The following is a 25,152-nucleotide window of genomic DNA, read 5'->3' as shown; positions in this document are numbered from 1 at the left end:
TTCATCTACTGAAATCATCAGAGTAGACAAATTGTGCAAGCAGAGAAAACAAGAATAAAAACTTAAGAACATAATCCAAAACTGCCTTAAGAGATTTAAAGAGCCCTTCGAGGTCCCTCCACTGGCCCCGGATTTGTCTAAATAAGTGGTGCAATGCAGAGCCCTCCGGCCCCTCACCACAAACTCTTTCTTGGCTATATTTTCATGGTCAAACAGATCAAGATGTTTAACAAAACAAAAGGGCCTACAATAGAAATATAAAGCAACTAATTTGTAGAAAACAAAACAAAACCCAGACTTACCCTCCTTTGAAAAACGCTCTGATTAAAAATAACACCCCTTTTTCTGTTATTTATGAGTCTAGAGGCGTCATCATTTGAGGGTCCACCATATCATAGGCTCTCTCTTTATATTATCTTGCTGACTGGCACAATGCTCCCGTGAGATATTTCCTTCACTATTCACGTTTTTATACTAGAGAAAACAAGCACACGAACAAAATTAGAAATGAATTAAGTAACTTTCACAGGACACACAGCTACCAGGTGGCTGAACCAGGATTGCCTCCTAGGTCTGTGTGACTCCAGGCTCCAAAAAGTACTGGGATGCAGCATGGGTCAGCACATTTTTGGATAAAGGGCTGAGGAGTAAATATTTTAGGCTGTGGGAGGCATAGGGTCTCTGTCCCACCTACTTAACTCTGCCAACACAGTGTGAAAATAACCACAGATAACAAAGAAATGAGCACAGATGAACACACTGAAATTGGAACTTAATATTCTTTTCAGGTGTTATAAAATATTCTCCTTTTGATATTTCTCCCCAAGCATTTAAACACATAAAGCCATTCTTAGCCTGAAGGCTATACGGAACAGACAGTGGGCATACCTGGGCTGCAGATCAAAGTCGATGGCCTCTGATAGCCTTGTGGAGTGATTTGGACTTGAACTTAAAGTAGAGAAACGTGAAGCCATCTCTGAATTATAGTCCAAAACAGGCTGCCAAGAGCCAATGAGTTTATATCAGCTGCTATTGGGGTCCGAAGTGAAAAAAAAACAGGAGCTAAGAGGCCTCCAAGCTGGCACTTCCCAGAGAGATGAGGCAGAAGATCAAAATAAATCCCTCCAACCCCCCCCCCAACTTCTGTTTCTAACCAGCCCTATTCCTAGTCTAAGGTGGGTACCCTGATCCTCATGGAGGGAGGCAGGAAGGAGCAGCCAGTCATCACCTGTCACAGGACCATGTGGGTGGCGGGAAGCAGTCCTCTCATGCCCAGGCTCTGTCTCACCTGCTGAGGCAGAGCCCAAGGCCAGGATAAAAGGGCCTCTAGACGAGTGCACCTCCATCCACTCCCTCCTGACGGATCCTGTGCTGCTTGTGTATCCGGTGAGTGTCCACTGGGAATGGTGCAGGGCCTTCCACAGTGGGAGGCTCAGAGCAGGAGGGCAGATAGGCAGGACCTTGGGCAGGGGGAGGCCACTGTGTCAGAGGAAGGGGCTCAGGAAGTTAGGGGGAGGGGTACAGGAAGGGGTCTGGCACCCACTGGGGGCATAGAGAGAGACGCTAGATGGCTGTGCCCTTGGGCTCCAGAGGAAAGGAGCTGATCTGCAGCAGAGTGGGCCTCTCAGGAAGGGACACCAAAGCAAGGAGCACTGTGCTCCACTCTGGCAGGTGCCCTGAGGGAGCTCAGCTTTGAAAACACAGGCCTGTCCTTGCCCACAAAGGAGGAGCAGGGCTGTGTAAGGAAGCTCGGGCTCCTTTGGGCTTGTTAAAGCCACACAGCCATAGCTCTGGGAGTTTGTTGATCGGGACACAGCAAGCCTGAGAATCACCAGGCCACCCCATCAACTTGGGTAGGGAGCAGAGACTTGAGCTCTGGTTTGAGACCGGGGAGCTGAGCAATCAAGAGGTTTACCGTGAGCTTATTGAGGTGGGTCATCACCAAGACCCCTTGCAATGCTGACCTTACAGAATGAAGTCATCATGGAGATAATGACAAGAGGGAATGATCACTGAATTTTTCCTTGAAGGAATTATATTCCCTTAAAGTGGCTGATAAGTAAAACTGCTTCCGATTTGGAGGGCATAGCTGGATTCACTTCTATCACCACTGATAAGGCTTTAGACTCTTGGATGTGTTTGGTAATATTGTTTGGTCTTAACGTTACTACTTGGAGCAGTAGATGGAAGTTCATGTTTGACTTACAAGGGTACGCTCAGGTTCCAAAGAGATGACGCAAGAGTAATGGGAAAACTACTCAAAGGAGTAAAACTTCTGGAGGCTATAGTGATATTCAGAGAGCAAGAAGAGATGGGGGTGGTCTCTGGTGTGGGGCTGACTTGCTGTCTGACTCTCCCTCAGCTCCTGAACGCCCACTTGCCGACCCGAGATGTCCTGCCAGCAGAGCCAGCAGTGCACTCCCAAGTGTCCTCCCAAGTGCCCTCCCAAGTGCTGCACCCCAAAATGCCCCCCGAAGTGTCCCCCCAAGTGCCCCCCAGTCTCTTCCTGCTGCAGTGTCAGCTCTGGGGGCTGCTGTGGCTCTGGGGGTGGGGGCTGCTGTAGCTCTGGGGGTGGTGGATGCTGTAGCTCTGGGGGTGGCGGCTGCTGCCTGAGCCACCACAAGCCCCGCAGGTCTCTCCGCCTCAGACACAGAAGGTCTGACTGCTGCAGCTCAGGGGGCTCCAGCTGCTGTGGAGAGGGCTCTGGAGGGGGCTCCAGCTGCTGCGGAGGGGGCTCCGGAGGGGGCTCCAGCTGCTGTGGAGGGAGCAGTAGTCAGTCCTCCGGAGGCTGCTGCTGACCTGGATCCTGACCTCAATTTCCCCCTGAGTTCCCTGTAAGGGCAGAGGGGTCCTGGCAAAATTTGAACTCTGTTCTAGAAGTTCCTTCTACCCTGGTATCCAGAAGTCCAAAACCTCTCTCTGAAGCTTGGTTTCTGACCTCCTTCCCCATATCTGTGGCTGCCCTGGGACTCCCAAAGCACAGATCCTATGTCCCTTTGAAGCTCATGTTGTTGTATTCTGATGCTTGAATTGAAAAATAAATACAGAATGTGCTCACTAACTTGGTTTGGGCTGATTTCATTTCCTGTTTTTGGCATCACTGTTCTGTTCTCCTCTTCCCCTGCTGGTGGCTGCAGAGGCCTCAGTGGACAGAGGACAGGGTTAAGAGTCAGGAGAGAAAAATTTGTGATTTTCTATGTTTGCATTTTTCTTTAATGTTTTTGTTTTCCCTTTTAACCAAAATCCTGGAGCAGCAATAATTGCACACATTGCTCCTTTACACTTTGGTTCCCTTCACATGTCCAACTGTCCCTCAGGCATGGCCAGGAGACAGACATCCTCCTCCTTCTTCCCACCATTATCTCCTCACTCCCCATTCCACACCCTTCTCTTCATCAGTCTCCATCTGATTCTTTCTTCAAACAAACATGCATGTGGGCATGTGTGTGTACATACACTACACACCTACACTTATGTGAATAAATCCTTCTTTTTTAAAATTTTAAAATCACTTTTATTATTGTATATTTACATGCAATAAAATTCACTAATTTTCAATATTCAATTCAATGACTTTTGTCAAATTTATGCAGTCATATAACTACAAATGCAATCAACACCTAAAAATGTATTTGGTGGCTATAATTATTTGGAGAAAGTTTTAAGAATAACACAACATCCGTAATATATAGAGGAAAATGTGGATATGTTTAATCTATGTCATTAAATGCTGACAATTAAATTTGAAATGGTAGAAAACACCATTAAAAATATGGGAGGATAGGAAATTAACTTGGTGAAAAATTCTAAGCTTTCTTTCTAGGATCAGGAACAAGTCAAGGATGTCCCCTCTCACCACTCCTTTTCAATATGGTGTTGGAAGTTCTAGCTAATACAATAAGATGAGAAAAATAAATTAAGTGCATACAGACTGGGAAGGAGGCAGTAAACTGCTGAGATGCCATAGTCATCTGTGTAGAAAATCTGGAAGAATCAACAAAAACTCACTGGCATTGCGTCTTTTGTACATTTTCATATAGCAATATCTCTATAGAGCAGGGGTCCTCAAACTTTTTAAACAGGGGGCCAGTTCACTGTCCCTCAGACCATTGGAGGGCCGGATTATAGTTTTAAAAAAAAATCTATAAACAAATTCCTATGCATACTGCATATATCTTATTTTGAAGTAAAAAAACAAAATGGGAACACATACAATATTTGTATTTGCCTGTGGCCCGTGGGCCATAGTTTGAGGACCCCTGCTATAGAGGAACTAGAGAGAAATTTGGCATTGCCTTGCACAGTAGAAGAATTTATTTCCCAAGGCTCTTGGGAAAGAGGAAGAGGGGGAGAGGGTGAGCCTGTGGATGAGAAGCAGAAAGGAGAAGAGACTGTTAGAGGGTCAAGCCTGGGCACGTGGTGGGGAGGACTCTGTGGAAATGAGCCTCTGGGTCAAGCAGGTTGGATGACCTTACAGAACAGTGGCATTTGGGATTCCGTAGGAATCTCTAGCGTCACTGCTGTGTTCCTCCTTGGGCACAGGGATCCTGAAGGATTTTTGTATTTGAGCATTTTCAGATATTAAGACTAGTGTTAATTTGGTATGTAGTAGATAGATGCTCCTTCCATGTCTAGAGGGCAACATTATTTTTAAATGAGGAAATAATTAAATGAAAGCAAATTTGACCTAGGGGGATTTATGAGAAGAAAGTCTTCCCTTCAGAAGTGTACAAAATAATTCTCCAGAGCCTGAGATGAGGTACACATGACACAATAATAATGTGTCATGTGGGTCATAATGGGCAAGGATAACCAATATCCCATGAAATATATGTGTACACATGACTACTGGTATTTTTGACTATTTAGCCAAATATATATATATATTTGTATAGTTGTATATAATTATTATATAGACACAGATATATATATATATGTGTGTGTGTATAGATAGATATCTACACTAATAAAAGAGAAAAATGGTAATTGGCGTACGACGCTACCCTTTTCATTGGCTAATCAGGGCTATATGCAAATTAACTGCCAACTAAGATTGGCAGTTAACTGCCAACAAGATGGCGGCTAATTTGCATATGCAGGCACAATGCAGGGAGGCGAAAGGGAAAGCAGGAAGAAGCCCCCTGCCACTGACAGTGATCGGAAACCCAGGCGGGAGCTAAGAGCTGGGGGGCAGGGCAAAGGCGGCCCTGGGGCCGCCTTTGCCCTGCCCCCCAACCATGATTGGAGAATCAGGTGCCTTTTCCGCCCTGGCCAGTGATAGCAGGAAGTAGGGGTGGAGCCAGCGATGGGAGCTGGGCACGGTCGAAGCTGGCAGTCCCGGGAGCTAGGGGTCCCTTGCCTGGGCCTAAAGCGAAGCCCACGATCGCAGGGCCGCTGCAGCTGCGGGTCCCCGCTGCCCGGGCCGGACGCCTCGGCCAGAGGTGTTAGGCCTGGGCAGGGGTGGAGCCTGCAACTGCGGGGAGCTGGGGGTCCCTTGCCCAGGCCTGACACCTCTGCCGGAGGCCTCAGGCCTGCTCAAGGGGCCGATCCGGTGATTGGTGATCAGAGGGTGATGAGGGTCAACTCCTCTGGCCGAGGCATCAGGCCTGGGCGGGGGGCTGGGGGTCCCCTGCCCAGGCCTGATGCCTGGGCCAGGGGCATCAGGCCTGGGTGGGGGGCGGAGCCGGGGATTGGGGGGATATGATAGTCCCCTTGCCCAGGCCTGAAGCCTGGGTCAGAGGCGCCAGGCTTGGGCGGGGGGTTGAGCAAGCAATCAGAGGGAGATGGGGGTCCCCTGCCCAGGCATGATTCCTGGGCCAGAGGCCTCAGGCCTGGGTGGGGGCCAGAGCCAGTGATCGGGGGGAGATGGGGGTCCCCTGTCCAAGCCTGACACCTCTGGCGGAGGCGTCAGGCCTGGGCATGGGGCCGATCAGGCAATCGGAGGGTGATGGGGATCTACGCCTCTGGCTGGGGCATCAGGCCTGGGCAAGGGGCAGAGCCAGTGATGGGGGGAAATGAGGATCCCCTGCCCAGGCCTGACACCTCTGTTAGAGGCATCAGGCCTGGGCAAGGGGCCGATCCTGCGATTGGAGGGTGATGGGGGTCAACGCCTGAGGGCTCCCAGTATGTGAGAGGGGGCAGGCTGGGCTAAGGGACACTCCCCCCCCCCCACACCCAGTGCACGAATTTCGTGCACTGGGCCCCTAGTAGATATATAATCCACCTTATCTATTATTTTCAGCATCTGATAGCTCAAGGTTCCTGGCCTTCCCTGAAACTCCACTGATTCATTGCCATCTGTCGTGGTTTCTCCTTGAGTCTTATCTTCACTGGGATCCAAACATGTTCTCTCTTCACCATCTCACTACAGAAGTAATTACCCATGACCTTTAAGGTGATGATAATCTACTTTGAACTAAGACTCACAGAAGCCTTTAAATTTCTCTGGATATTTAGGAAGCCACACCCAGGGCTCCACAGTGTGTTCAGGATCAAGGCCAGCATTTTTGACTGACTTCCAACGCTCTGGGAAATATTCATACAACTACCAATGTGCAAATACGAGACTTTGTAAAACTTACCCAATTTCTATGTTGCTTCCCAGGAAGAACTGGTATTCTGTCTCCACTGTAAACATGTCTCTCCCTACCCTACTCCTATGCTTTATTCCATGATATTTCCTTTCTGAGACGATGCAGTTCAAGTGCCACTTGCTCCATTATCCTTTATGTGACATATCTTACAAATGAGATTTTCATAAACCCTTTCACAGCACAACTTGTGCCCTATTCTTATTCCCCATCAGCAACTAGTAAAAGGCTTTGCACATATGGGTGGTTAATAGATTTTTAAAAATTCTTTCACTACATTAGCATCCACTTTACAGTTTACAAATAGTTATTCCTATGACCTATGTCATCCTCATCAGGGGATCACACTCTGACACAGAGAGAGGTGTGAGGGCCACATCGCCCTGCAGAGGTAGCTCTGCCACTCTCTCAGCAGGGCATGGCATTAGCTCAGGTTGTTGCTATGGGTTCCGAAGAGACTGTGGCCAGGATATCCATGCTTAGGTTCACACAGGAGCTCAGCTTCTGATTCCTAGAATGATGGGGTGAAGAAGTCATCTGGTCCACACCTCTGCCTCCAGGCAGGGCAGCACCAAACTATCAATGTGCTTGGATTTAAGTGATGAATTAGCAGTGTGGTTATAACTGTAGCATTTGGACTGAGATCATTCACACATTTTTATTTAAAATGGATGTTGGACTGACCCTTTGGCCTTAGTTATTGGTTATCAATGGCTTTGGGACCATTCAAGAAACATTTTTTTTTTTTTACTAGCAAAGGTTTTCTGAAGTCACCTAGTCATTCAAAGGGTCTCTTACATCATCAGTTTGACATCTTTGCAAGGAACCAAAGGGCGCACTGCTGAAATATTATGGGAAATAATCCAGACTGAATTCATTTTCCTGTGTCTTTCCTCTCTCCTTCCTTCTGAGCTATGAACTAGAATATTAACAAATTTTAGGGTGTTTTTCTCCCTGCAAATCTTTCTTTTAAATCATAAATGATAAAATACTACTCTATAAGAAACTTCTATAAGAATATAGAAGTGGTAATTGCTTATTGAGTAAAAACCAGTAATAATAAAAATGGCACAAATCCTATAATATATAAAGGAAAAGTTAGTTAAATTATATAGAATTTTAATTTTATATGGCAAACTATACCCCATATAAGGCACAAGACAAATAATCAACTGGAGAAAAATACAACACATGTGCCAGGTACGGAACTAATGTCCCTAATATAAAAATATATGTTATAAATTAAAATGTAAATAAGAATACCAAAGAAATCTAATGAACAAGGGCAAGGGTAGCCATCCTCTTCCTCTCTCTCTCTCTCTCTCTCTCTCTCTCTCTCTTACACACACACACACACACACACACACACACACACAAAATTTGGTAATATGTTCAATGTTATCAACATTAAAAAAAACTCCAAACAAATCAATGAAGAAATAGCTTGTATTTTGATATGTAGTTTATCAGATACATGTTTTTGTTTGTTTCAAAATAACAATACTTATAATAACTAGCAAAGCTCAAGATGTGTGAGAATGTATGGTAATACACATTTTTATTTGGGGTGGCAATATAAATTGAAAAAATTATTCTGGGTGGCATTTTGTACTTACTGGTGTATAATCAATTTAAATTTAAAATGAATATATCCTTGTACACAATAATTTTTCTAAGAGTTTAGCTTAAGAAAGTAAAAATACGTACAGGAGAGAAACGTGTACAATAATGTTCATTGCAGAAATTTAGATATAAGAGATTAGCCAGAAGGAGAATAAATAATCAATAAGCTATAAGTGTTTAAATAGTTATATAAATATTAAAGTTATAAAAGTCTCTCCCTTAAGTTATTAATTAAAAGAAAAAAACAGTGGGGGGATTCCCAGATGGCCTGCAGAGTGGCCGGAAGCTGCGTCTGCTTGCTCCTAACTCTCGACCAGACTTGCAGCTAAACTGCAGAGCAATTGGCTAGAAAGACCAGTGGAAGTGTAGCTGATATGAAATATTGAGGACAGGGGACTGGGAGGTGAGGGGGGAGGAGACGCAGAGAGGGTGAGCACCCTCATGCAGTTACTCGGCTGGGAAGTTGGAGGCATATTAAGGCAGTGGAGCCCCCTCTCTTTATGATTGTGGGGTCTCAGCCCCACACAGGGATCTCAATCCAGAGCAATATGGAAGGGAAGGGGAGCCCAATTAGCACCAGGCAGTAAGGATCAGCGAGGGTCCCTGCACACAGGCATAACCAAATCCAGGCAAGAAGAAACATTAGACAAGCACAAATCAGACATTCTACAGAAACAAAGCACTCTTAAAACATGTCGAGTTCAGGCAAGACAAATAAAGCCTGGAGACTAATGAATTGGATCCTATAGCAATGAAAATGTGTTTTTCTATAAAGGACATTAGAGGCATAAGTGGCAAATTTGAACAAGGTCTGTAGATACTGAGGCCTCAGGAACCCAGGAGTTGAGGACAGAGTGGGAGAAAGATAATGTAGGAATAAAAATGAGGCAAGGCAAGAGCAAATGCAATCATCCTTTTATTGTTTCACATCAGGCTGGTGTGTGCACACACATAGCTGTGCAGGGGCACAGGTCTGTGCTGTGGGGTACCCAGGGCACCACACATATGGGCATATGGGGAAAGAAGTCGGGAAGTGGGTTTGGGAGAGAGGTTTGGGCTCCAGGACACCCGGGAACAGGGATCCTCTGCACCAGAACTCATAGGCCTCACCCAGACCTCTCAGCAGCAGGGCAGGCCCAGAAGGAGGAGCAGGAGGAGGAAGACGTGAGTGGTCATTGGCTACACCCCAGTCAGCTCTTCTTGGCTCAGAGTCCACTTCAGCAGCAGCCTCCAGAGGACTGACTACTGCCCCCTCCGCAGCAGCTGGAGCCCCCTCCAGAGCCCCCTCCGCAGCAGCTGGAGCCCCCTCCAGAGCCCCCTCCGCAGCAGCTGGAGCCCCCTGAGCTGCAGCAGTCAGAGCTTCTATGTCTGAAGTGGTGAGACCTGCGGTGCCTGTGGTGGCTCAGGCAGCAGCCACCACCCCCAGAGCTGCAGCAGCCCCCACCCCCAGAGCTACAGCAGCCCCCACCCCCAGAGCCACAGCAGCCCCCAGAACTGACACTGCAGCAGGAAGACACTGGAGGGCACTTTGGGGGACACTTAGGAGGACATTTTGGGGTGCAGCACTTGGGAGGGCACTTGGGGACACACTGCTGGCTCTGCTGGCAGGACATCTCGGTGGGCAGGCAAGCGGGCGTTCAGGAGCTGAGGGAGAGTCAGACAGCAAGTCAGTCCCACACAGAGGCCACCCCTGCCCCTTTCTCTTCCTTCTTGTTCTCAAAGCATCATTTCTAGCCCCCTTATTTTGAAATGTTTAAGTGGAGTCTTTGCTACCTAAACCCTGAAAGGTTTGTTATTTCTAAGAGATAGGAAAACACTCTCAGACTTCCTCCTTTGAGCCTCCCAACTTCTACTTAAGATAGGCAGGGATTAATATATCTCTTACAAAGAAGGAAACTGAGACAAAAGTCAATACGAAAAAACTGCCATCATTAAATATCTAGTAAGTGAAGGTCATTCTTTTTCAATCATTTCAACCAGAAGCCTGAAACTCTGCAGTTAAGAAAATAGTTCAGAGTATAAATATTCTCTTTTAAAAAGGAAATTCATGGTTATACCTTCCTAAGTCCTTTTGTTCTGTAAAGACTTAGGCATGCAGGTTGGAAATGGACTGTGAGGCCAGCTGCTTATTACTGCAAAAGCTAAAGAGCAGTAATTTTTGCATGTTTAGGGGATTTGAGCTCAGACACCCTGGCTCTGGCCTGATGCTCTAAAGTTCTCAGCAGACCAAGGCCTGGCACAAACATCTCGGCCCAGTGATTCTCACCTTATTGTGCCCAAATTCTCAAACAGAATCCCAGTTCCATTTCAGATCCACCGATAGTGGGTTTTCTAAAGCCTCAAAGGATCTCTGGTCAGCTCTGTGGTAAGCTCTCTCTCTCTCTCTCTCTCTATTGGTTGAGAACTACTATCCCCAGCATTTTTGCATGGAGGGTTGCGTTCTTATTCTCAAAGGTAAATGCTCTTTGTGAGAGCGCGTCTACCAGAGCCTGATGGTCAAGGCTTCAGTTCCTCTGACCTGAGAGCATAGCCCACAGGACCTACATTTGGTCCAGCACAAACACACAGCCACCCACTTCTCCCTCATGGCCCCAGTAGGTCCACACCCACCATGCGCATCCTCCCTCCGTCTTCCTCAGGCCCCTCTCCCTCTATCTACAAGGCCTCCAACACCCCTAGCTTCTGCCCCACCTGCCCACCAGCGCTGATCTGAGCCTCCCTCTGTAGAAGGCCCTGCTCCGTGCCCAGTGAACACTTACCGGGCACACAAGCAGCACAGGATCTGTCACCACCTCAGGAGGGAGTGAATGCAGATGCTCTGGTCCAGAGGCCCTTTTATCCTGGCCTTGGGCTCTGCCCTAGCAAGTGAGACAGGGCCTGGGCATGAGAGGACTGCCCCCTGCCACCCACATGGGTCCAGTAACCTGTGACTGGATGATGACTTGCAGTTCCTCCCCTGCTTCCCTCGAGGGAGCCCAGCACAGCTGCTTCTGGACTACATATGACCCAGCAATTCCACTCCTGGGTATTTATCATAAGAAAATACCAAATTACCAATTCAAAAAGTTATGTGTACTCCATGTTCATTGCAGCAGTATTTACGATAGCCAAGATATGGAAGCACCCTAAGTGTGCATTATAGACCAAAGGATAAAGAAGATGTGGTACATATAGAAAATGGCATATTACTCAGCCCTAAAGAACAATGAAATCCTGCTCTTTTTTTGACAATATGGATGGACCTAGAACCTATTATGCTAAGTGGAATAAGTGAGACATAAAGAGACAAATACCATATGATTTCATTTATGTATGGGATCTAACAATCAAAACAAGTGAATAAACAAAACAGAAACAAACTCATAGATATAGAAAATATATTGATGGTTGCCAGATTGGAGGGGGGTTGGAGAAATAGGTGAAAAAGTGGAAAGGATTGAGAAAAACAAATTGGCAGTTATAAAAATAGTATAGAAGGGTGAATGTAAAATACAGCATAGGGAATATAGTCAAAAATATTGTAATAACTATGTAAGGTGTCAGATGAGTACTAGACTAATCAGGGTGATCATTCCATAAGTTCTATAAATGTCTAATCACTATGTTGATTACCTGAAACTAATATAATATTGTATGTCAACTAAAATTTTAAAAATTTTAAAAATCATAAGAGAAAATAAAAAATAAAAAGACAGTAAAAACATGAAAATCAGGGTGAAAAATTCCTGCACTCATTCCCTACCTCAGTCATCCTGGAGGTTATTGCCTCGCTTAGTTTTAGGGCTTGAGTTCCCAATCTCACCTTTCTTGCCTCTCAAATCTTGATTCAATGGCTCTGGGCAATCTCGTTTAAACCAAGTTTCATAGAATCCTCCAAGTCTTTATTACCTTATATGTAAGTGTGTGTGCATGTGCATGTACATGTGTGTGTGCATATGTATTGTATTATAGACATGAAGACCCTGGTTAAAGATTCAGACCTAATAGAGAATCCCTGTTCTGCCACCTATTCACTGTATGATCTTGTGAAAAATTCCACATCCTTCTTGTCTCTCTTTTGTTGATCTATAGTAGAGATAATAAAAAATAACTCTTCAGGGGGATGTGAGAGTCAGTGAGCTAATGCAAAGAAAATCTCTGGCAGAGTTATAACATGCTATATTCTCTAAAAAATGCCAATGTATTCATTTTTTAAAAAAAATTATAGCTGCTTTCTAAGCAGAGTGGATCTGATTAGAAAATCAAGACCTTCCTGTTTTCTTGCTAGGTTTTTAATAAGAAAATGTGAACCAGGAATGAAGTTTTATAGAGGAGGAAGTGAGAGGTGACTTGATCTGCTAATTAGAGTGAGACTTCAGATTTTTCAAGGATCATACTGGAGGGCTGGGATCAAGTTCACAGATGGGAAGGATGGAAGGTGGTGACGAGATAGTGAGACTGTCCCGGGGGCACTGCTGGAGGTAAGGCAGCTGAGGAGCAGGCAGCTGAGGAGCAGGCAGCCCTGGTGGAGGGGGTGGGGGGGACAGAGGATGTTTAAGAACAGCAGTATCTAACACTTCATGTGATTTGTTGTCTGTGTTGTGAGTCTCTCAACTCAGTTATCTACATGAACACAGGCTTTCCTTGAAAAAAAAGTTGAGACTTCCTATTTTTAGATTAAGGGAAAGGGCCAGAGTTTGCATTCAGGTTCATATTAAGTCAGATAATAACAGCCTAGTTTATAGTGTTGCAAGGTTATTAAACAACTAAACTACATAATCAGATGAAGGAGAATTATCATAGAGAGTCTACTTGCCTCCAGGCTTGGGAATGAACTCTGGAATTCCCTAGAGCCTGAATGGATGTTGATTTCATAATATCTAGGTCATGTTGTGCAGTACGAACCCTACTAGTATGCAGCGGCGATATGTGCGTGTGTACTTGCGTATAATTCTACTTAGAAATTACAGAGCGTATAGGAGACACTAAACAAACACACACACACACACACACACACACACACACATTACCATGGTTCTCTCAGCATCCAATATCACCTAGTATCCAGCTTTCCCTAAATTTCTGCCCAGAGAAAAAAAATTTTTTTGCCTTATTTTTCCTTTGTTCTATTTACATTGGGTTTCATCTCTTCATTGAGTTATATTTCTCATTGGATTCCATCCCTCACCCTCAGGAATAATTGCCCCAGATCATTAAGGAAGTTTCATCTTGGGGTCACCACTGGGTTCATGATGAGCTCCCATCTCTACTGACTGATGTTGTAGGCCTATGCAATATGACTCTTTGCTATATCTCCAGTTTAGGCCTTGCTACCTCCCTTTAGAAACATTCCTCCTTAGCTTACATGGGCTATGTGCTTTACTTTGAATTTGCTCCTTCCCGCCAAACTTCCCTGCTTTATTCCATAATATATACACTTCAAAAACAGTGCTACTCAAATATAACTTGCTGTGTATCTGTTATGAGTCTCTGTCTCAAACACACTTATAATAAACTCTTTTGAATCCCTGGCTTGGATCTTATGTCTCTGTGTCTATCAGCAGCTCCTAATCCAGGGCTATGCATTCAATGGATAATCCATTTAAAAATCTATTTATTAATATTAGCATTAGCTTTACTTCTATTATGACTTAAGCCATCATCACCAGAATTCTCACTCTGGAGTATTCACATTACAATGCACTAGCCTTATCACCCTGCAAAATTCTGCCACTGAACTGCCTGGTCATGGCTCATGTTGTTTCACGAGAGTGTAGTCAAATATTGATTATTTTGCTCACACAGGTAGCTCTGATTCAGGAGCCCAGCTCATCCATTCCAAAGGTGTTGAGACTTCGGAGCTATTCTGTCTATGCCTCTGTCACCATAGAGGGCATCACCTATGGTCACTTGATCTGACTTGGGTTTAGGGGAGAACATGATGGAACAGCCTCAGGACTGGTGTTAGAGCTCAGTGGCTTGGGTACCATTTAAACAATGTGCACTAGAAAAGAATTGATTTTCTGAAGAGTATAATTCTTGTGTCAGTGGGATCTCATAATCTCAAAGCATGGGAGGGAAGAATGCTGAGACCTGGTGAAAATTAACTCAAATTCAGTGACTTTTACTCTGTGCCCCAAAGCCAGCACTATTTACAATTCTCTATTTACAGTAGCAACAATAAATTTACACTCCAAAATTACTAGAATATGTACCTAGTCATTTCTTTATAATTACTTGGGTAAAATATTTTAAGCATGGCAAAAATACTGATCAATTTGACCATATAGAAAAAAATATCTTTATGGTAGAAAGCATCATAAAAAAAGATTTAATAAAATCATGAGCTGAGGAAAAAGAAAACACACAAGTCACTAATAGAATTAAAACTCATAATAAACAGTAAGTTCTTGCAATTTTATAGAAAATAAGCAAAGCTATCTACAAACTAATGGGCAAAGCACATGGACAAGTAGCTTAGAAAGACCAATACAAATGACCAATAAATTTAGAAATTTATTGCTTCATGTTTGTGTATATATAAATAACCAAAGAACTACATATAAAACAAGGATGACTTTTCAGGGATGAGGTCTATTAGATTTATTTCTTTATATTGAATTGAAAAGGACTTAAAATGAATAACAAAACTCAGTTTTGCTAAAGGTGATAAAAAATGGGTCTTGTGTTATTGGAAATATAAATTGGCATAACCATTTGAATGGAAATTTGATGATTCATTATTCAACATTATTGTTATGTATACAAGTTAAAATTTAAATTTAGCATACTCTTTTATACAGTAATTGAACTTCAAAGAATGTCACCTAAGAAGAAACAATTTAATAAAGAAAAATATATTATAAGAATGATTATTACAGAAAATTAAAATAATAGTAAGAGTTAGAAAAGTTGCAGGATACAAGATCAGAATACATAATAAATTTGATTTATATTGACTACCAATATATATTAAAATATAATTTTAGAAATAGCTATTTTGCCGGAACCGGTTTGGCTCAGTGGATAGAGCGTCGGCCTGTGGACTGAAAGGTCCCAGGTTCGATTCCGGTCAAGGGCAGGTACCTGGGTTGCGGGCACATCCCCAGTAGGAGATGTGCAGGAGGCAGCTGATCGATGTTTCTCTCTCATCGATGTTTCTAACTCTCTATCTCTCTCCCTTCCTCTCTGTAAAAAATCAATAAAATATATTAAAAAAAAAGAAATAGCTATTTAAAATAGCATATATGATGTGTAAAATATAATTTTAGTATTAAGTATTTTTTATAAAATGAGAAGACTTCTTTAAAAAAAACTTTACAGAATATAAAAATAAACATATACCATATTTGAGTCTGGATGGAATGGAATATTATAAATATAACAATTCTTTCCAAATTTTCTAACCAGTTCTGCTCTTCTTGGAAAGCAGCTATAACTTTTTAAATGAATGTGTTGGCATTTTTTTAGAAAATGTACCATGTTATAACTCTCTGCCAGAGATTTTCTTTGCATTAGCTCACTGACTCTCACATCCCCCTGAAGAGTTATTTTTTATTATCTCTACTGTAGATCAATAAAACAGGATAAGAAGGATGTGGAAGTTTTCACAAGATCATACAGTGAATAGGTGGCAGAACAGGGATTCTCTATTAGGTCTGAATTTTTAACCAGGGTCCTCATGGCTATAATACATGCACATATGCACACACATGTACATGTACATGCACATGCACACACATTTATATATACGATGATAAAGGCTTGGAGGATTCTGTGAAACTTGGTTTAAACGAGATTGCCCAGAGCCATTGAATTAAAATTTGGGAGGCAAGAAAAGAGAGGTTGGGAACTCAAGCCCTAAAACTAAGCAAGGCAATAACCTCCAGGATGAGTGAGGTAGGGAATGAGGGTAGGATTTTTCTCCCACACATTACTGTGTGTCTGTTTGGTTTTGTATTTTCTCTTCCTTATGATTTTCTTTTCTAAATTTATTTTTAAAATTTTAAGTTGATATATAACATTAAATTAGTTTCAGGTGTACAACATAGTGATTATTCATATAACTTATGACATGATCACCCAATTAGTCTAGTACCCATCTGACATGATGCACAGTTATTACAATATTATTGAATATATTCCCTGTGCTGTATTTTATATCTCTATGCTGAACTATTTTTATAACTGCCAATTTGTTCTTCTCAATCCTTTCCACTTTTTCACCTATTTCTCCAACCCCCCTCCAATCTGGCAACCATCAATATATTCTCTGTATCTATGAGTTTGTTTCTGTTTTGTTTATTCACTTGTTTTGATTGTTAGATCCCATACATAAATGAAATCATATGGTATTTGTCTCTTTATGTCTCACTTATTCCACTTAGCATAATAGGTTCTAGGTCCATCCATATTGTCAAAAAAAGAGCAGGATTTCATTGTTCTTTAGGGCTGAGTAATATGCCATTTTCTATATGTACCACATCTTCTTTATCCTTTGGTCTATAATGCACACTTAGGGTGCTTCCATATCTTGGCTATCGTAAATACTGCTGCAATGAACATGGAGTACACATAACTTTTTGAATTGGTAATTTGGTATTTTCTTATGATAAATACCCAGGAGTGGAATTGCTGGGTCATATGTAGTCCAGAAGCAGCTGTGCTGGGCTCCCTCGAGGGAAGCAGGGGAGGAACTGCAAGTCATCATCCAGTCACAGGTTACTGGACCCATGTGGGTGGCAGGGGGCAGTCCTCTCATGCCCAGGCCCTGTCTCACTTGCTAGGGCAGAGCCCAAGGCCAGGATAAAAGGGCCTCTGGACCAGAGCATCTGCATTCACTCCCTCCTGAGGTGGTGACAGATCCTGTGCTGCTTGTGTGCCCGGTAAGTGTTCACTGAGCACGGAGCAGGGCCTTCTACAGAGGGAGGCTCAGATCAGCGCTGGTGGGCAGGTGGGGCAGAAGCTAGGGGTGTTGGAGGCCTTGTAGATAGAGGGAGAGGGGCCTGAGGAAGACGGAGGGAGGATGCGCATGGTGGGTGTGGACCTACTGGGGCCATGAGGGAGAAGTGGGTGGCTGTGTGTTTGTGCTGGACCAAATGTAGGTCCTGTGGGCTATGCTCTCAGGTCAGAGGAACTGAAGCCTTTAATTTAAGGCTCTCGGTGAGAAATTTTCATGAGGAGCCTTTACCTTTGAGAGTAAGATCACAACCCTCCATGCAAAAATGCCGGGGATTGTAGTTCTCCACCAATAGAGAGAGAGCTGACCAGAGATCCTTTGAGGCTTTAGAAAACCCACTATCGGTGGATCTGAAATGGAACTGGGATTCTGTTTGAGAATTTGGGCACAATAAGGTGAGAATCACTGGGCCGAGATGTTTGTGCCAGGCCTTGGTCTGCTGAGAACTTTAGAGCATCAGGCCAGAGCCAGGGTGTCTGAGCTCAAATCCCCTAAACATGCAAAAATTACTGCTTTTTAGCTTTTGCAGTAATAAGCAGCTGGCCTCACAGTCCATTTCCAACCTGCATGCCTAAGTCTTTACAGAACAAAAGGACTTAGGAAGGTATAACCATGAATTTCCTTTTTAAAAGAGAATATTTATACTCTGAACTATTTTCTTAACTGCAGAGTTTCAGGCTTCTGGTTGAAATGATTGAAAAAGAATGACCTTCACTTACTAGATATTTAATGATGGCAGTTTTTTCGTATTGACTTTTGTCTCAGTTTCCTTCTTTGTAAGAGATATATTAATCCCTGCCTATCTTAAGTAGAAGTTGGGAGGCTCAAAGGAGGAAGTCTGAGAGTGTTTTCCTATCTCTTAGAAATAACAAACCTTTCAGGGTTTAGGTAGCAAAGACTCCACTTAAACATTTCAAAATAAGGGGGCTAGAAATGATGCTTTGAGAACAAGAAGGAAGAGAAAGGGGCAGGGGTGGCCTCTGTGTGGGACTGACTTGCTGTCTGACTCTCCCTCAGCTCCTGAACGCCCGCTTGCCTGCCCACCGAGATGTCCTGCCAGCAGAGCCAGCAGTGCGTCCCCAAGTGCCCTCCCAAGTGCTGCACCCCAAAATGCCCTCCTAAGTGTCCCCCCAAGTGCCCTCCAGTGTCTTCCTGCTGCAGTGTCAGCTCTGGGGGCTGCTGTGGCTCTGGGGGTGGGGGCTGCTGTAGCTCTGGGGGTGGGGGCTGCTGCCTGAGCCACCACAGGCACCGCAGGTCTCACCACTTCAGACACAGAAGCTCTGACTGCTGCAGCTCAGGGGGCTCCAGCTGCTGCGGAGGGGGCTCTGGAGGGGGCTCCAGCTGCTGCGGAGGGGGCTCTGGAGGGGGCTCCAGCTGCTGCGGAGGGGGCAGTAGTCAGTCCTCTGGAGGCTGCTGCTGAAGTGGACTCTGAGCCAAGAAGAGCTGACTGGGGTGTAGCCAATGGCCACCCACCTCCTTCTCCTGTTCCTCCTGCTGGGCCTGCCCTGCTGCTGAGAGGTCTGGGTGAGGCCTATGAATTCTGGTGCAGAGGATCCCTGTTCCCGGGTGTCCTGGAGCCCAAACCTCTCCCCCAAACCCACCTCCCAACTTCTTTCCATGTATGCTCATATGTGTGCCTGCTCTGGGAACTCCAGAGCACAGACATGTGCCCTTGTGCAGTTTATATGTGTGCACACAGCCTGATGTGAAACAATAAAAGGATGATTCTGCATTTGCTCTTGCCTTGCCTGAGTTTTATTCCTACATTTTTTTTCTCCTACTCTGTCCTCAATTCCTGCTTCCCTAAGGCCTCAGTATCTACAGACCTTGTTCAAAGTTGCCACTTGTGCCACTGAAGTCCTTTATAGCAAAGCACATTGTCTTTGGTTCAGAATCTAATTCAGGATCCAATATTCCATTAAGTTGCTATGATTCATTGGTCTCCTCGTATCTGTAAAAGTCCTCTAGGCTTTCTTTGTCTTTCCAGCCCTCAACATTTTGTTTTAGCTTTTTTTTATTTTATTGCTTAAAGTATTACAAAGGGTATTACATATGTGTCCTTTTCCCCCCGCCCCCACCCTTGACAATCCCCTGGTCTCCCTTACCCCCCAGTGTCTTATGGCCATTGGTTATGCTTATATGAATGCATACAAGTCCTTCAGTTGATCTCTTACCCCCCTCCCTCCTGCCCCCCAACCCTCCCCGGCCTTCCCGCTGCAGTTTGACAATCTGTTTGAGGCAGCTCTGCCTCTGTATCTATTATTGTTCAAAAGTTTATAATGGTCTCTATTATCCATGAATGAGTGAGATCATGTGGTATTTTTCCTTCATTGACTGGCTTATTTCACTTAGCATAATGCTCTCCAGTTCCATCCATGCCCTTGCAAATGGTAAGAGTTCCTTCTTTTTTACAGCAGCATAGTATTCCATCGTGTAGATGTACCACAGTTTTCTAATCCATTCATCTACTGATGGGCACTTAGGCTGTTTCCAGATCTTAGCTATGGTGAATTGTGCTGCTATGAACATATGGTTGCATATATCCTTACTGATTGGTGTTTCTGGTTTCTTGCAGCCCTTAACATTTTTCAAGAGTGGTTTGTTTCTGTAGAATGTCCAATTTGGGTTTGTCTGATGCTTCTGCTTGCCCGGATTCGGTTATGCATGTGTGCAGGGACCCCTCAGAAGTGGTTCTGTGTCCTTAGAGCCCAACATGAAACTTCAGATGGTGCCTAGTTGTCCCATTCCTGGGATCCTGAAAATTAGAATCAAGATGTTTGAAAAGATTTTGACAAAGGTGGGATGTTGAATTTCTAAATTCTGCCAAATCTTTTTTTGCCAGAATAAGCAGCCATTCCCCCCCGCACCCCCCCCCCCCCACACACACACACATTTGAGGAGATTAACCCTAGGAAACTAAAATGACCTTTCCTGAAATATTTGTGTTGCATGACACAGCAGTTTCTCTTCAGGACCCACTCCATCGTCTCTCTTTGCTTCTGGACTTATAAATGTACTCAAATCTCAGTATGTTCCTAAAGATGAGGTACACAGTGTAATCCATGAATAGATGCTTTACACTCCAAAAGAACTGCATGTCTTTTTCTAATTTATACAAACATAAAACCAGGGAATACTCATGGAATGGATATTAAGTGTGTGGTATAATTTTGGAGAAGACATAATGTTGGATCAGGCCAAATTCATTGAGATAGATCCAGTATGCATGTATTCTAAACTTAATGTTATCACTTGCAGCTTAGACAAGGCTCTAACAGTTTGGTTGGTTGGCTGAACCATGGATCAGAGATGACTTCACCAAATGAAGATGAAATGCCAGAACTGCCTTGGTATATTATAGGAAGAGATGCAAAGGATTAGGGTTGTTGAAATGTTTGAGTGGAGTTGTCATTTAAGATCTGCTCACCTGACCTTGAGAGGGTTCAGAGGACTCATCTTTTACCATGACCGTGAGGACTCTATTTTTGAGGGTACCCCAGAATCCTCAAAGAGCTCTGTGATTGTTTTCCCCTGCAGTCAGAAATTACATTGAGATATGCTGTCACAGAATTGGGAAACCTAATGCAATAAGGATAATTAGATCCCAGGATGGCTGGGGCAAGTGGTAGTACTTAATCACCAAAAGCTAAGTGGGCATGGCTACTACAATGAACAGCAGAATCAAAGCACTAATCAGAATATTCTGACACAGAGAGAGCATTGGTTCTGGCTAGTTCAGTTTTTCTCCACCTGTGAGTCACGACCCCTTTGGCGGTCAAACAACCCTTTCACAGGGGTCACCTAAGACCATCCTGCATATCAGATATTTACATTATGATTCATAACAGTAGCAACATTATAGTTATGAAGTAGAAATGAAAATAATTTTATGGTTGGGTCACAACATGAGGAACTGTATTTAAGGGCCAGAAGGTTGAGAACCACTGGGCTAGTTGATCATGGTTCTCTTAGAAGTGAAATAGATGGCAAGTCTGCTAAGTTCTTGTTTGTTACGTATAAATAGAAGAGTTCTAAGTCAAGTGAACAAAACCCTGAATCATAAAAACAGATAATTAGGTCCTTCAATCTAGTGTCAGATTTGAGTCAGTTTGCAGACTTAGAACTCCTTGAGTGAAGGGGAGTCCAGGTCCCCGTGAGGAAGGACACAAGTACTCTGCCAATAAAAGGTATACTGATAATTCCCCGCCCCCAACCTTCTCTAAAGGAACCTACAGGCGTGTTTTGTTTGTTTGTTTGTTTGCTTGTTTTTCCCCATGATAACAATCCACTAGGTAAAAGGAAATAATCAGACTTGGGGGAATAACTGGGTCTGAATTGATACTGATTCCAAAAGACACAGAACATAATTTTGGTCCACTTTTGTCACAATTTGGTCAGATAGGGGTATGGAGGTCAGGTAATCAATGGAGTTTTGACTCAGGTGCATCTCAGAGTGGGCCCCAGAGCTACTGACTGCACCCTGTGGTTCTTTCCCCAGATCTGGAATGCAAAACCTAGAATCTACTCCATTGGCTCCACTTGTTCTCAGGCGTTCAGATTTGAACCGAATCATACCACCAGATTTCCTGGTTCTCCAACTTGACATTTCTCAGGCTTCTTAATTTTATGAACCAATTCCTTCCAGATAGATTATAGATAGGTAGGTAGATAGGTAGATGATAACTCTGTGTTTCTCTGAAAAATAAAGTGTGGCAAGGGGCCATGCTCATGGCATGCACTGTTCTTCCAGTTTCCCCTTCATCTTCAAGCAGCTGGCTTGATGAAACAGTGGAATGATATTTTAAAGATCTAGTTACAAGCTCTGCTAGGTCATAATATCTTGCCGGGTTTGGGCAAGGCTCTTCAGAAGCCCGTATATACCCTATGTCAGCATCCAATATATGGTTTTATTTCTTCTATAGCTAGAATGTATAGGTCTAGGAATCAGAAGCTGGAAATGGGAATAACACCACTCACTATTACTCCTAGTGATCTACTAGCAAAATGTTTGCTTTGTATCCCTGTGAACTTACACTCTGCTAGTCTAAAGGTCTTAGTTCCAAAGGGAGGAATGCTTCCACCAGGAGACATGATTCCATTGAACTGGAAGTTAAGACTGCCACCAGGCCGCTTTGGCATCCTCCACAAGCCACTTTGCCTGAATCAACAGGCAAAGAAGGAAGTTACTGTGCATGATGGAGTAATTGATCTTGATTACTAAGGGGAAATTGGACTTCTATTTCACAATGTGGGTGAGGAAGAACATGTCTGGAATACAGAAGATCCCTTAAGATGTCTCTTAGTAGTACCATGTTCTGTGATTAAAATCAAGGGAAAACTACAACTCAAATCCAATACTAATTGTCAAGAACTTTCAGGAATGAATGTTGGGTCAACCTGCCAGGTAAAAAGAACCACAGCCAGGACTGTAATTAATATGAGACTCTCTTTCTTGTTTTGTTATGAATATGTATGTATTTGTGTCTCAAGTATTTTAGTCCCCCCCCATTCATATTCCCTTATCATCCTATATAATAAAAGGATAATATGCAAATCGACTGAATGGCAGAATGACCGGTCTCTATGATATGCATTGACCACCAGGGGGAAGATGCTCAATGCAGGAGCTACTCCCTTGTAGTCAGTGCACTCCCACAGGAGGCTACCGCTCAGCCAGAAGCCAGGCTCACTGCTGGCGAGTGCAGTAGTGGTGGCGGGAGCCTTTTCTGCCTCTGTGGCAGTTCTAAGGATGTTTGATTGTGAGGGGGTGCAAGTTTGGCTGAGGGACCGCCGCCCCCAAGTGCACAAATTTCATGCACCAGGCCTCTAGTATAACATAAGCTGCATTGTCTAATGAACTTAAGTATTATTCAACTTTAAATCAAAGTATATAAGTTACAGGGTATCTATCTATCTATCTATCTATCTATCTATCTATCTATCTATCTATCATCTATAAAAGGTGAATATGCTAAGTGTCTATCCAGGTAATGACATCACATAGCAATGCCTGGCTTCCTCTCCCTAGCAACTAGCTTCCTTGCAGTTTCTTCAGCCAAGGAACACGACTTGCTTTATAGCCAGGTGCAAAAATTTCACACTTTAACCAAATGTCTGTGAAGCATTTTCCTGTGCCTCATCTCATTTGATCCTCATAGAAGTCCTGGAGTAGATAGATAGGAGACTCAGTGGAATCCTATTTTCTTTTCATTACCTGGAAAACGTAGATTTAGAAAGCTAAGAAACTCGACCTGACTGAAAAGAAGTAATTTATGGTGGACCTTGGAAATGACTTCAGGTTTTCTCACTACACAGAATATAGTCAAACACTGCTGCCGTTAAATATTTTACCCTTTGTTCTCCCTGCGTGATCTACAATAATAATCTGCTTTGTGTTGATATTTACTGCTGTGCTGCTCACAATTACCTGAAAGAGAGATTGGGGTGTTTCACTGGGCTGGAAAAAGTTTAGCTAAATCAAAAAGCAGGTCTAATGAAGCAAGTTTATTCTATATCTATAAAAAGGCTAAGTTGACTCATGCATGTATGATACCAATCATATGCATGTGTTTCAATCTCTAATTGTCAATCATGAATGTGGTTGACACCTCTATTAGAGAGACAGGGCGAATAGAAGTATTAAAATATTTCTTCTAATTAATTTCCTTTCAATGTGCACAAATTCGTGCACCAGGCCATGAGGTTTAAGGACTTCACAACCTCTTCTGAAATATAAAATTATACTCAGGATAATTTTATCATGGTAACTGGAAGTGTGACCCTGTCAGTTTTTATTTAGAGATTAAATGTGATTTTAAGGCCTATGGGTATCAAATTGACAAAAGGCGAGCTATGATGGTTAATTTTATGTGTTAACTTGGCTAGGCTATGTTACCCAGATTTTCAGTTAAACACCAGTCTTGAGAATCAAGCTGTAACATCAACTCTCCCCTGAGTTTCCAGCCTGCCAGCTTCCTCTGCAGATTTGAACTTGCCCCCTCAAAAACTGTGTGAGCCAAATCCTTAAAATAAACCTCTGCCTATATGGGCATATGTTTTATTGGCTCTGTTTCTCTGAAGAACTCTAACACAATGTGTGAATGTGTGTGTATGTGAGGGGGAGAGTGAAAGAAGAAAAGAGAGAGAGAGAGAGAGAGAGAGAGAGAGAGAGAGAGAGAAAGAGAGAGAGAGAGAGAGAGAGAGAGAGAGAGAGAGAGAGAGAGATCTGTATCCTTTATCCATTATGTTTTTATGTGATTATTTATTTTTGGATTTGTAAGATAGCCTTATGTATTAGAGATGGCAATTCCTTAATAAGCATGTGTTTGTTTTTCTCTAGTTGATTTGTCTTTTGCTTTATATGTGATACTTTATACTATATAAAATTTAATTCATATGTAGTTTAATTTATCAATTCATTTCTCTATATACCATGGGATTTGTACCATTTGAAAATACTTTACTTAATTATCAATAAACAATCATTTATATTTTCTATTTATTTTAGGGTAATTTTTCATATTTTATAATTAAAAGATTTGCTGGGAGGAAAAAAACCCTAAAATTTGTAGAAGTGTTACTTTGTAGCTCAGAAAAGGAGAGTGGAAACACACAGAAGAAAATTAATTTGGTCTGAATTACTTCATATAAGATCTCAGCTGTGCCTCCCCCACGCCAGTTTCCTGAGATAAGAAAATGACAATGTAGAGATAGACCCCTAGGATGAATAGTTGACCTTAGAAAGCCTTTGATAGTCAAAAATATTTCTTAAATGGTTTCAAAGTCATTGATAAACAATATCCAAGGCCAAAGGTCAGTCCAACACCCATCTTAAATGAAAATGTATGAGATTTCAGTCCAAATCCTATGGGTATAGCCACACTGCTGATTCATCACTTAAGTCCAAGCAGATTGATAGTTCGGGTGCTGCTTTGCCTGAAGGCAGAGGCATGGACCAGATGACCTCTTCACCCCATCATTCTAGGAATCAGAAGCTGCGCT

General features: G+C 43.2%; 3 protein-coding genes across 3 annotated transcripts; 2 read left to right on the top strand and 1 right to left on the bottom strand.

Moving 5' to 3' along the window:
* Nucleotides 1-2,390: 2,390 nt before the first annotated feature.
* LOC308533742 (uncharacterized protein) lies at nucleotides 2,391-2,798 on the top strand (the record flags this gene model as incomplete). The annotated part of the gene is made up of 1 exon (XM_081111841.1): nucleotides 2,391-2,798. One exon carries the CDS (start codon nucleotides 2,391-2,393, stop codon nucleotides 2,796-2,798), a length of 408 nt encoding a protein of 135 aa, XP_080967967.1.
* A 6,632-nt stretch (nucleotides 2,799-9,430) lies between these two features.
* LOC308533743 (uncharacterized protein) lies at nucleotides 9,431-9,826 on the bottom strand (the record flags this gene model as incomplete). Its single annotated transcript, XM_081111842.1, has 1 exon — nucleotides 9,431-9,826. The coding sequence occupies one exon, from the start codon at nucleotides 9,824-9,826 to the stop codon at nucleotides 9,431-9,433; it is 396 nt and encodes a 131-aa protein (XP_080967968.1).
* Nucleotides 9,827-18,199: 8,373 nt separating this feature from the next.
* On the top strand, nucleotides 18,200-18,571 carry LOC308533744 (uncharacterized protein; the record flags this gene model as incomplete). The annotated part of the gene is made up of 1 exon (XM_081111843.1): nucleotides 18,200-18,571. The coding sequence occupies one exon, from the start codon at nucleotides 18,200-18,202 to the stop codon at nucleotides 18,569-18,571; it is 372 nt and encodes a 123-aa protein (XP_080967969.1).
* Nucleotides 18,572-25,152: the final 6,581 nt, after the last annotated feature.

This window comes from Myotis nattereri, assembly GCF_964212035.1.
Source record: "Myotis nattereri genome assembly, chromosome: 18".
Taxonomy (NCBI): domain Eukaryota; kingdom Metazoa; phylum Chordata; class Mammalia; order Chiroptera; family Vespertilionidae; genus Myotis; species Myotis nattereri.
This window is presented reverse-complemented; position numbering and strand designations above follow the sequence as displayed.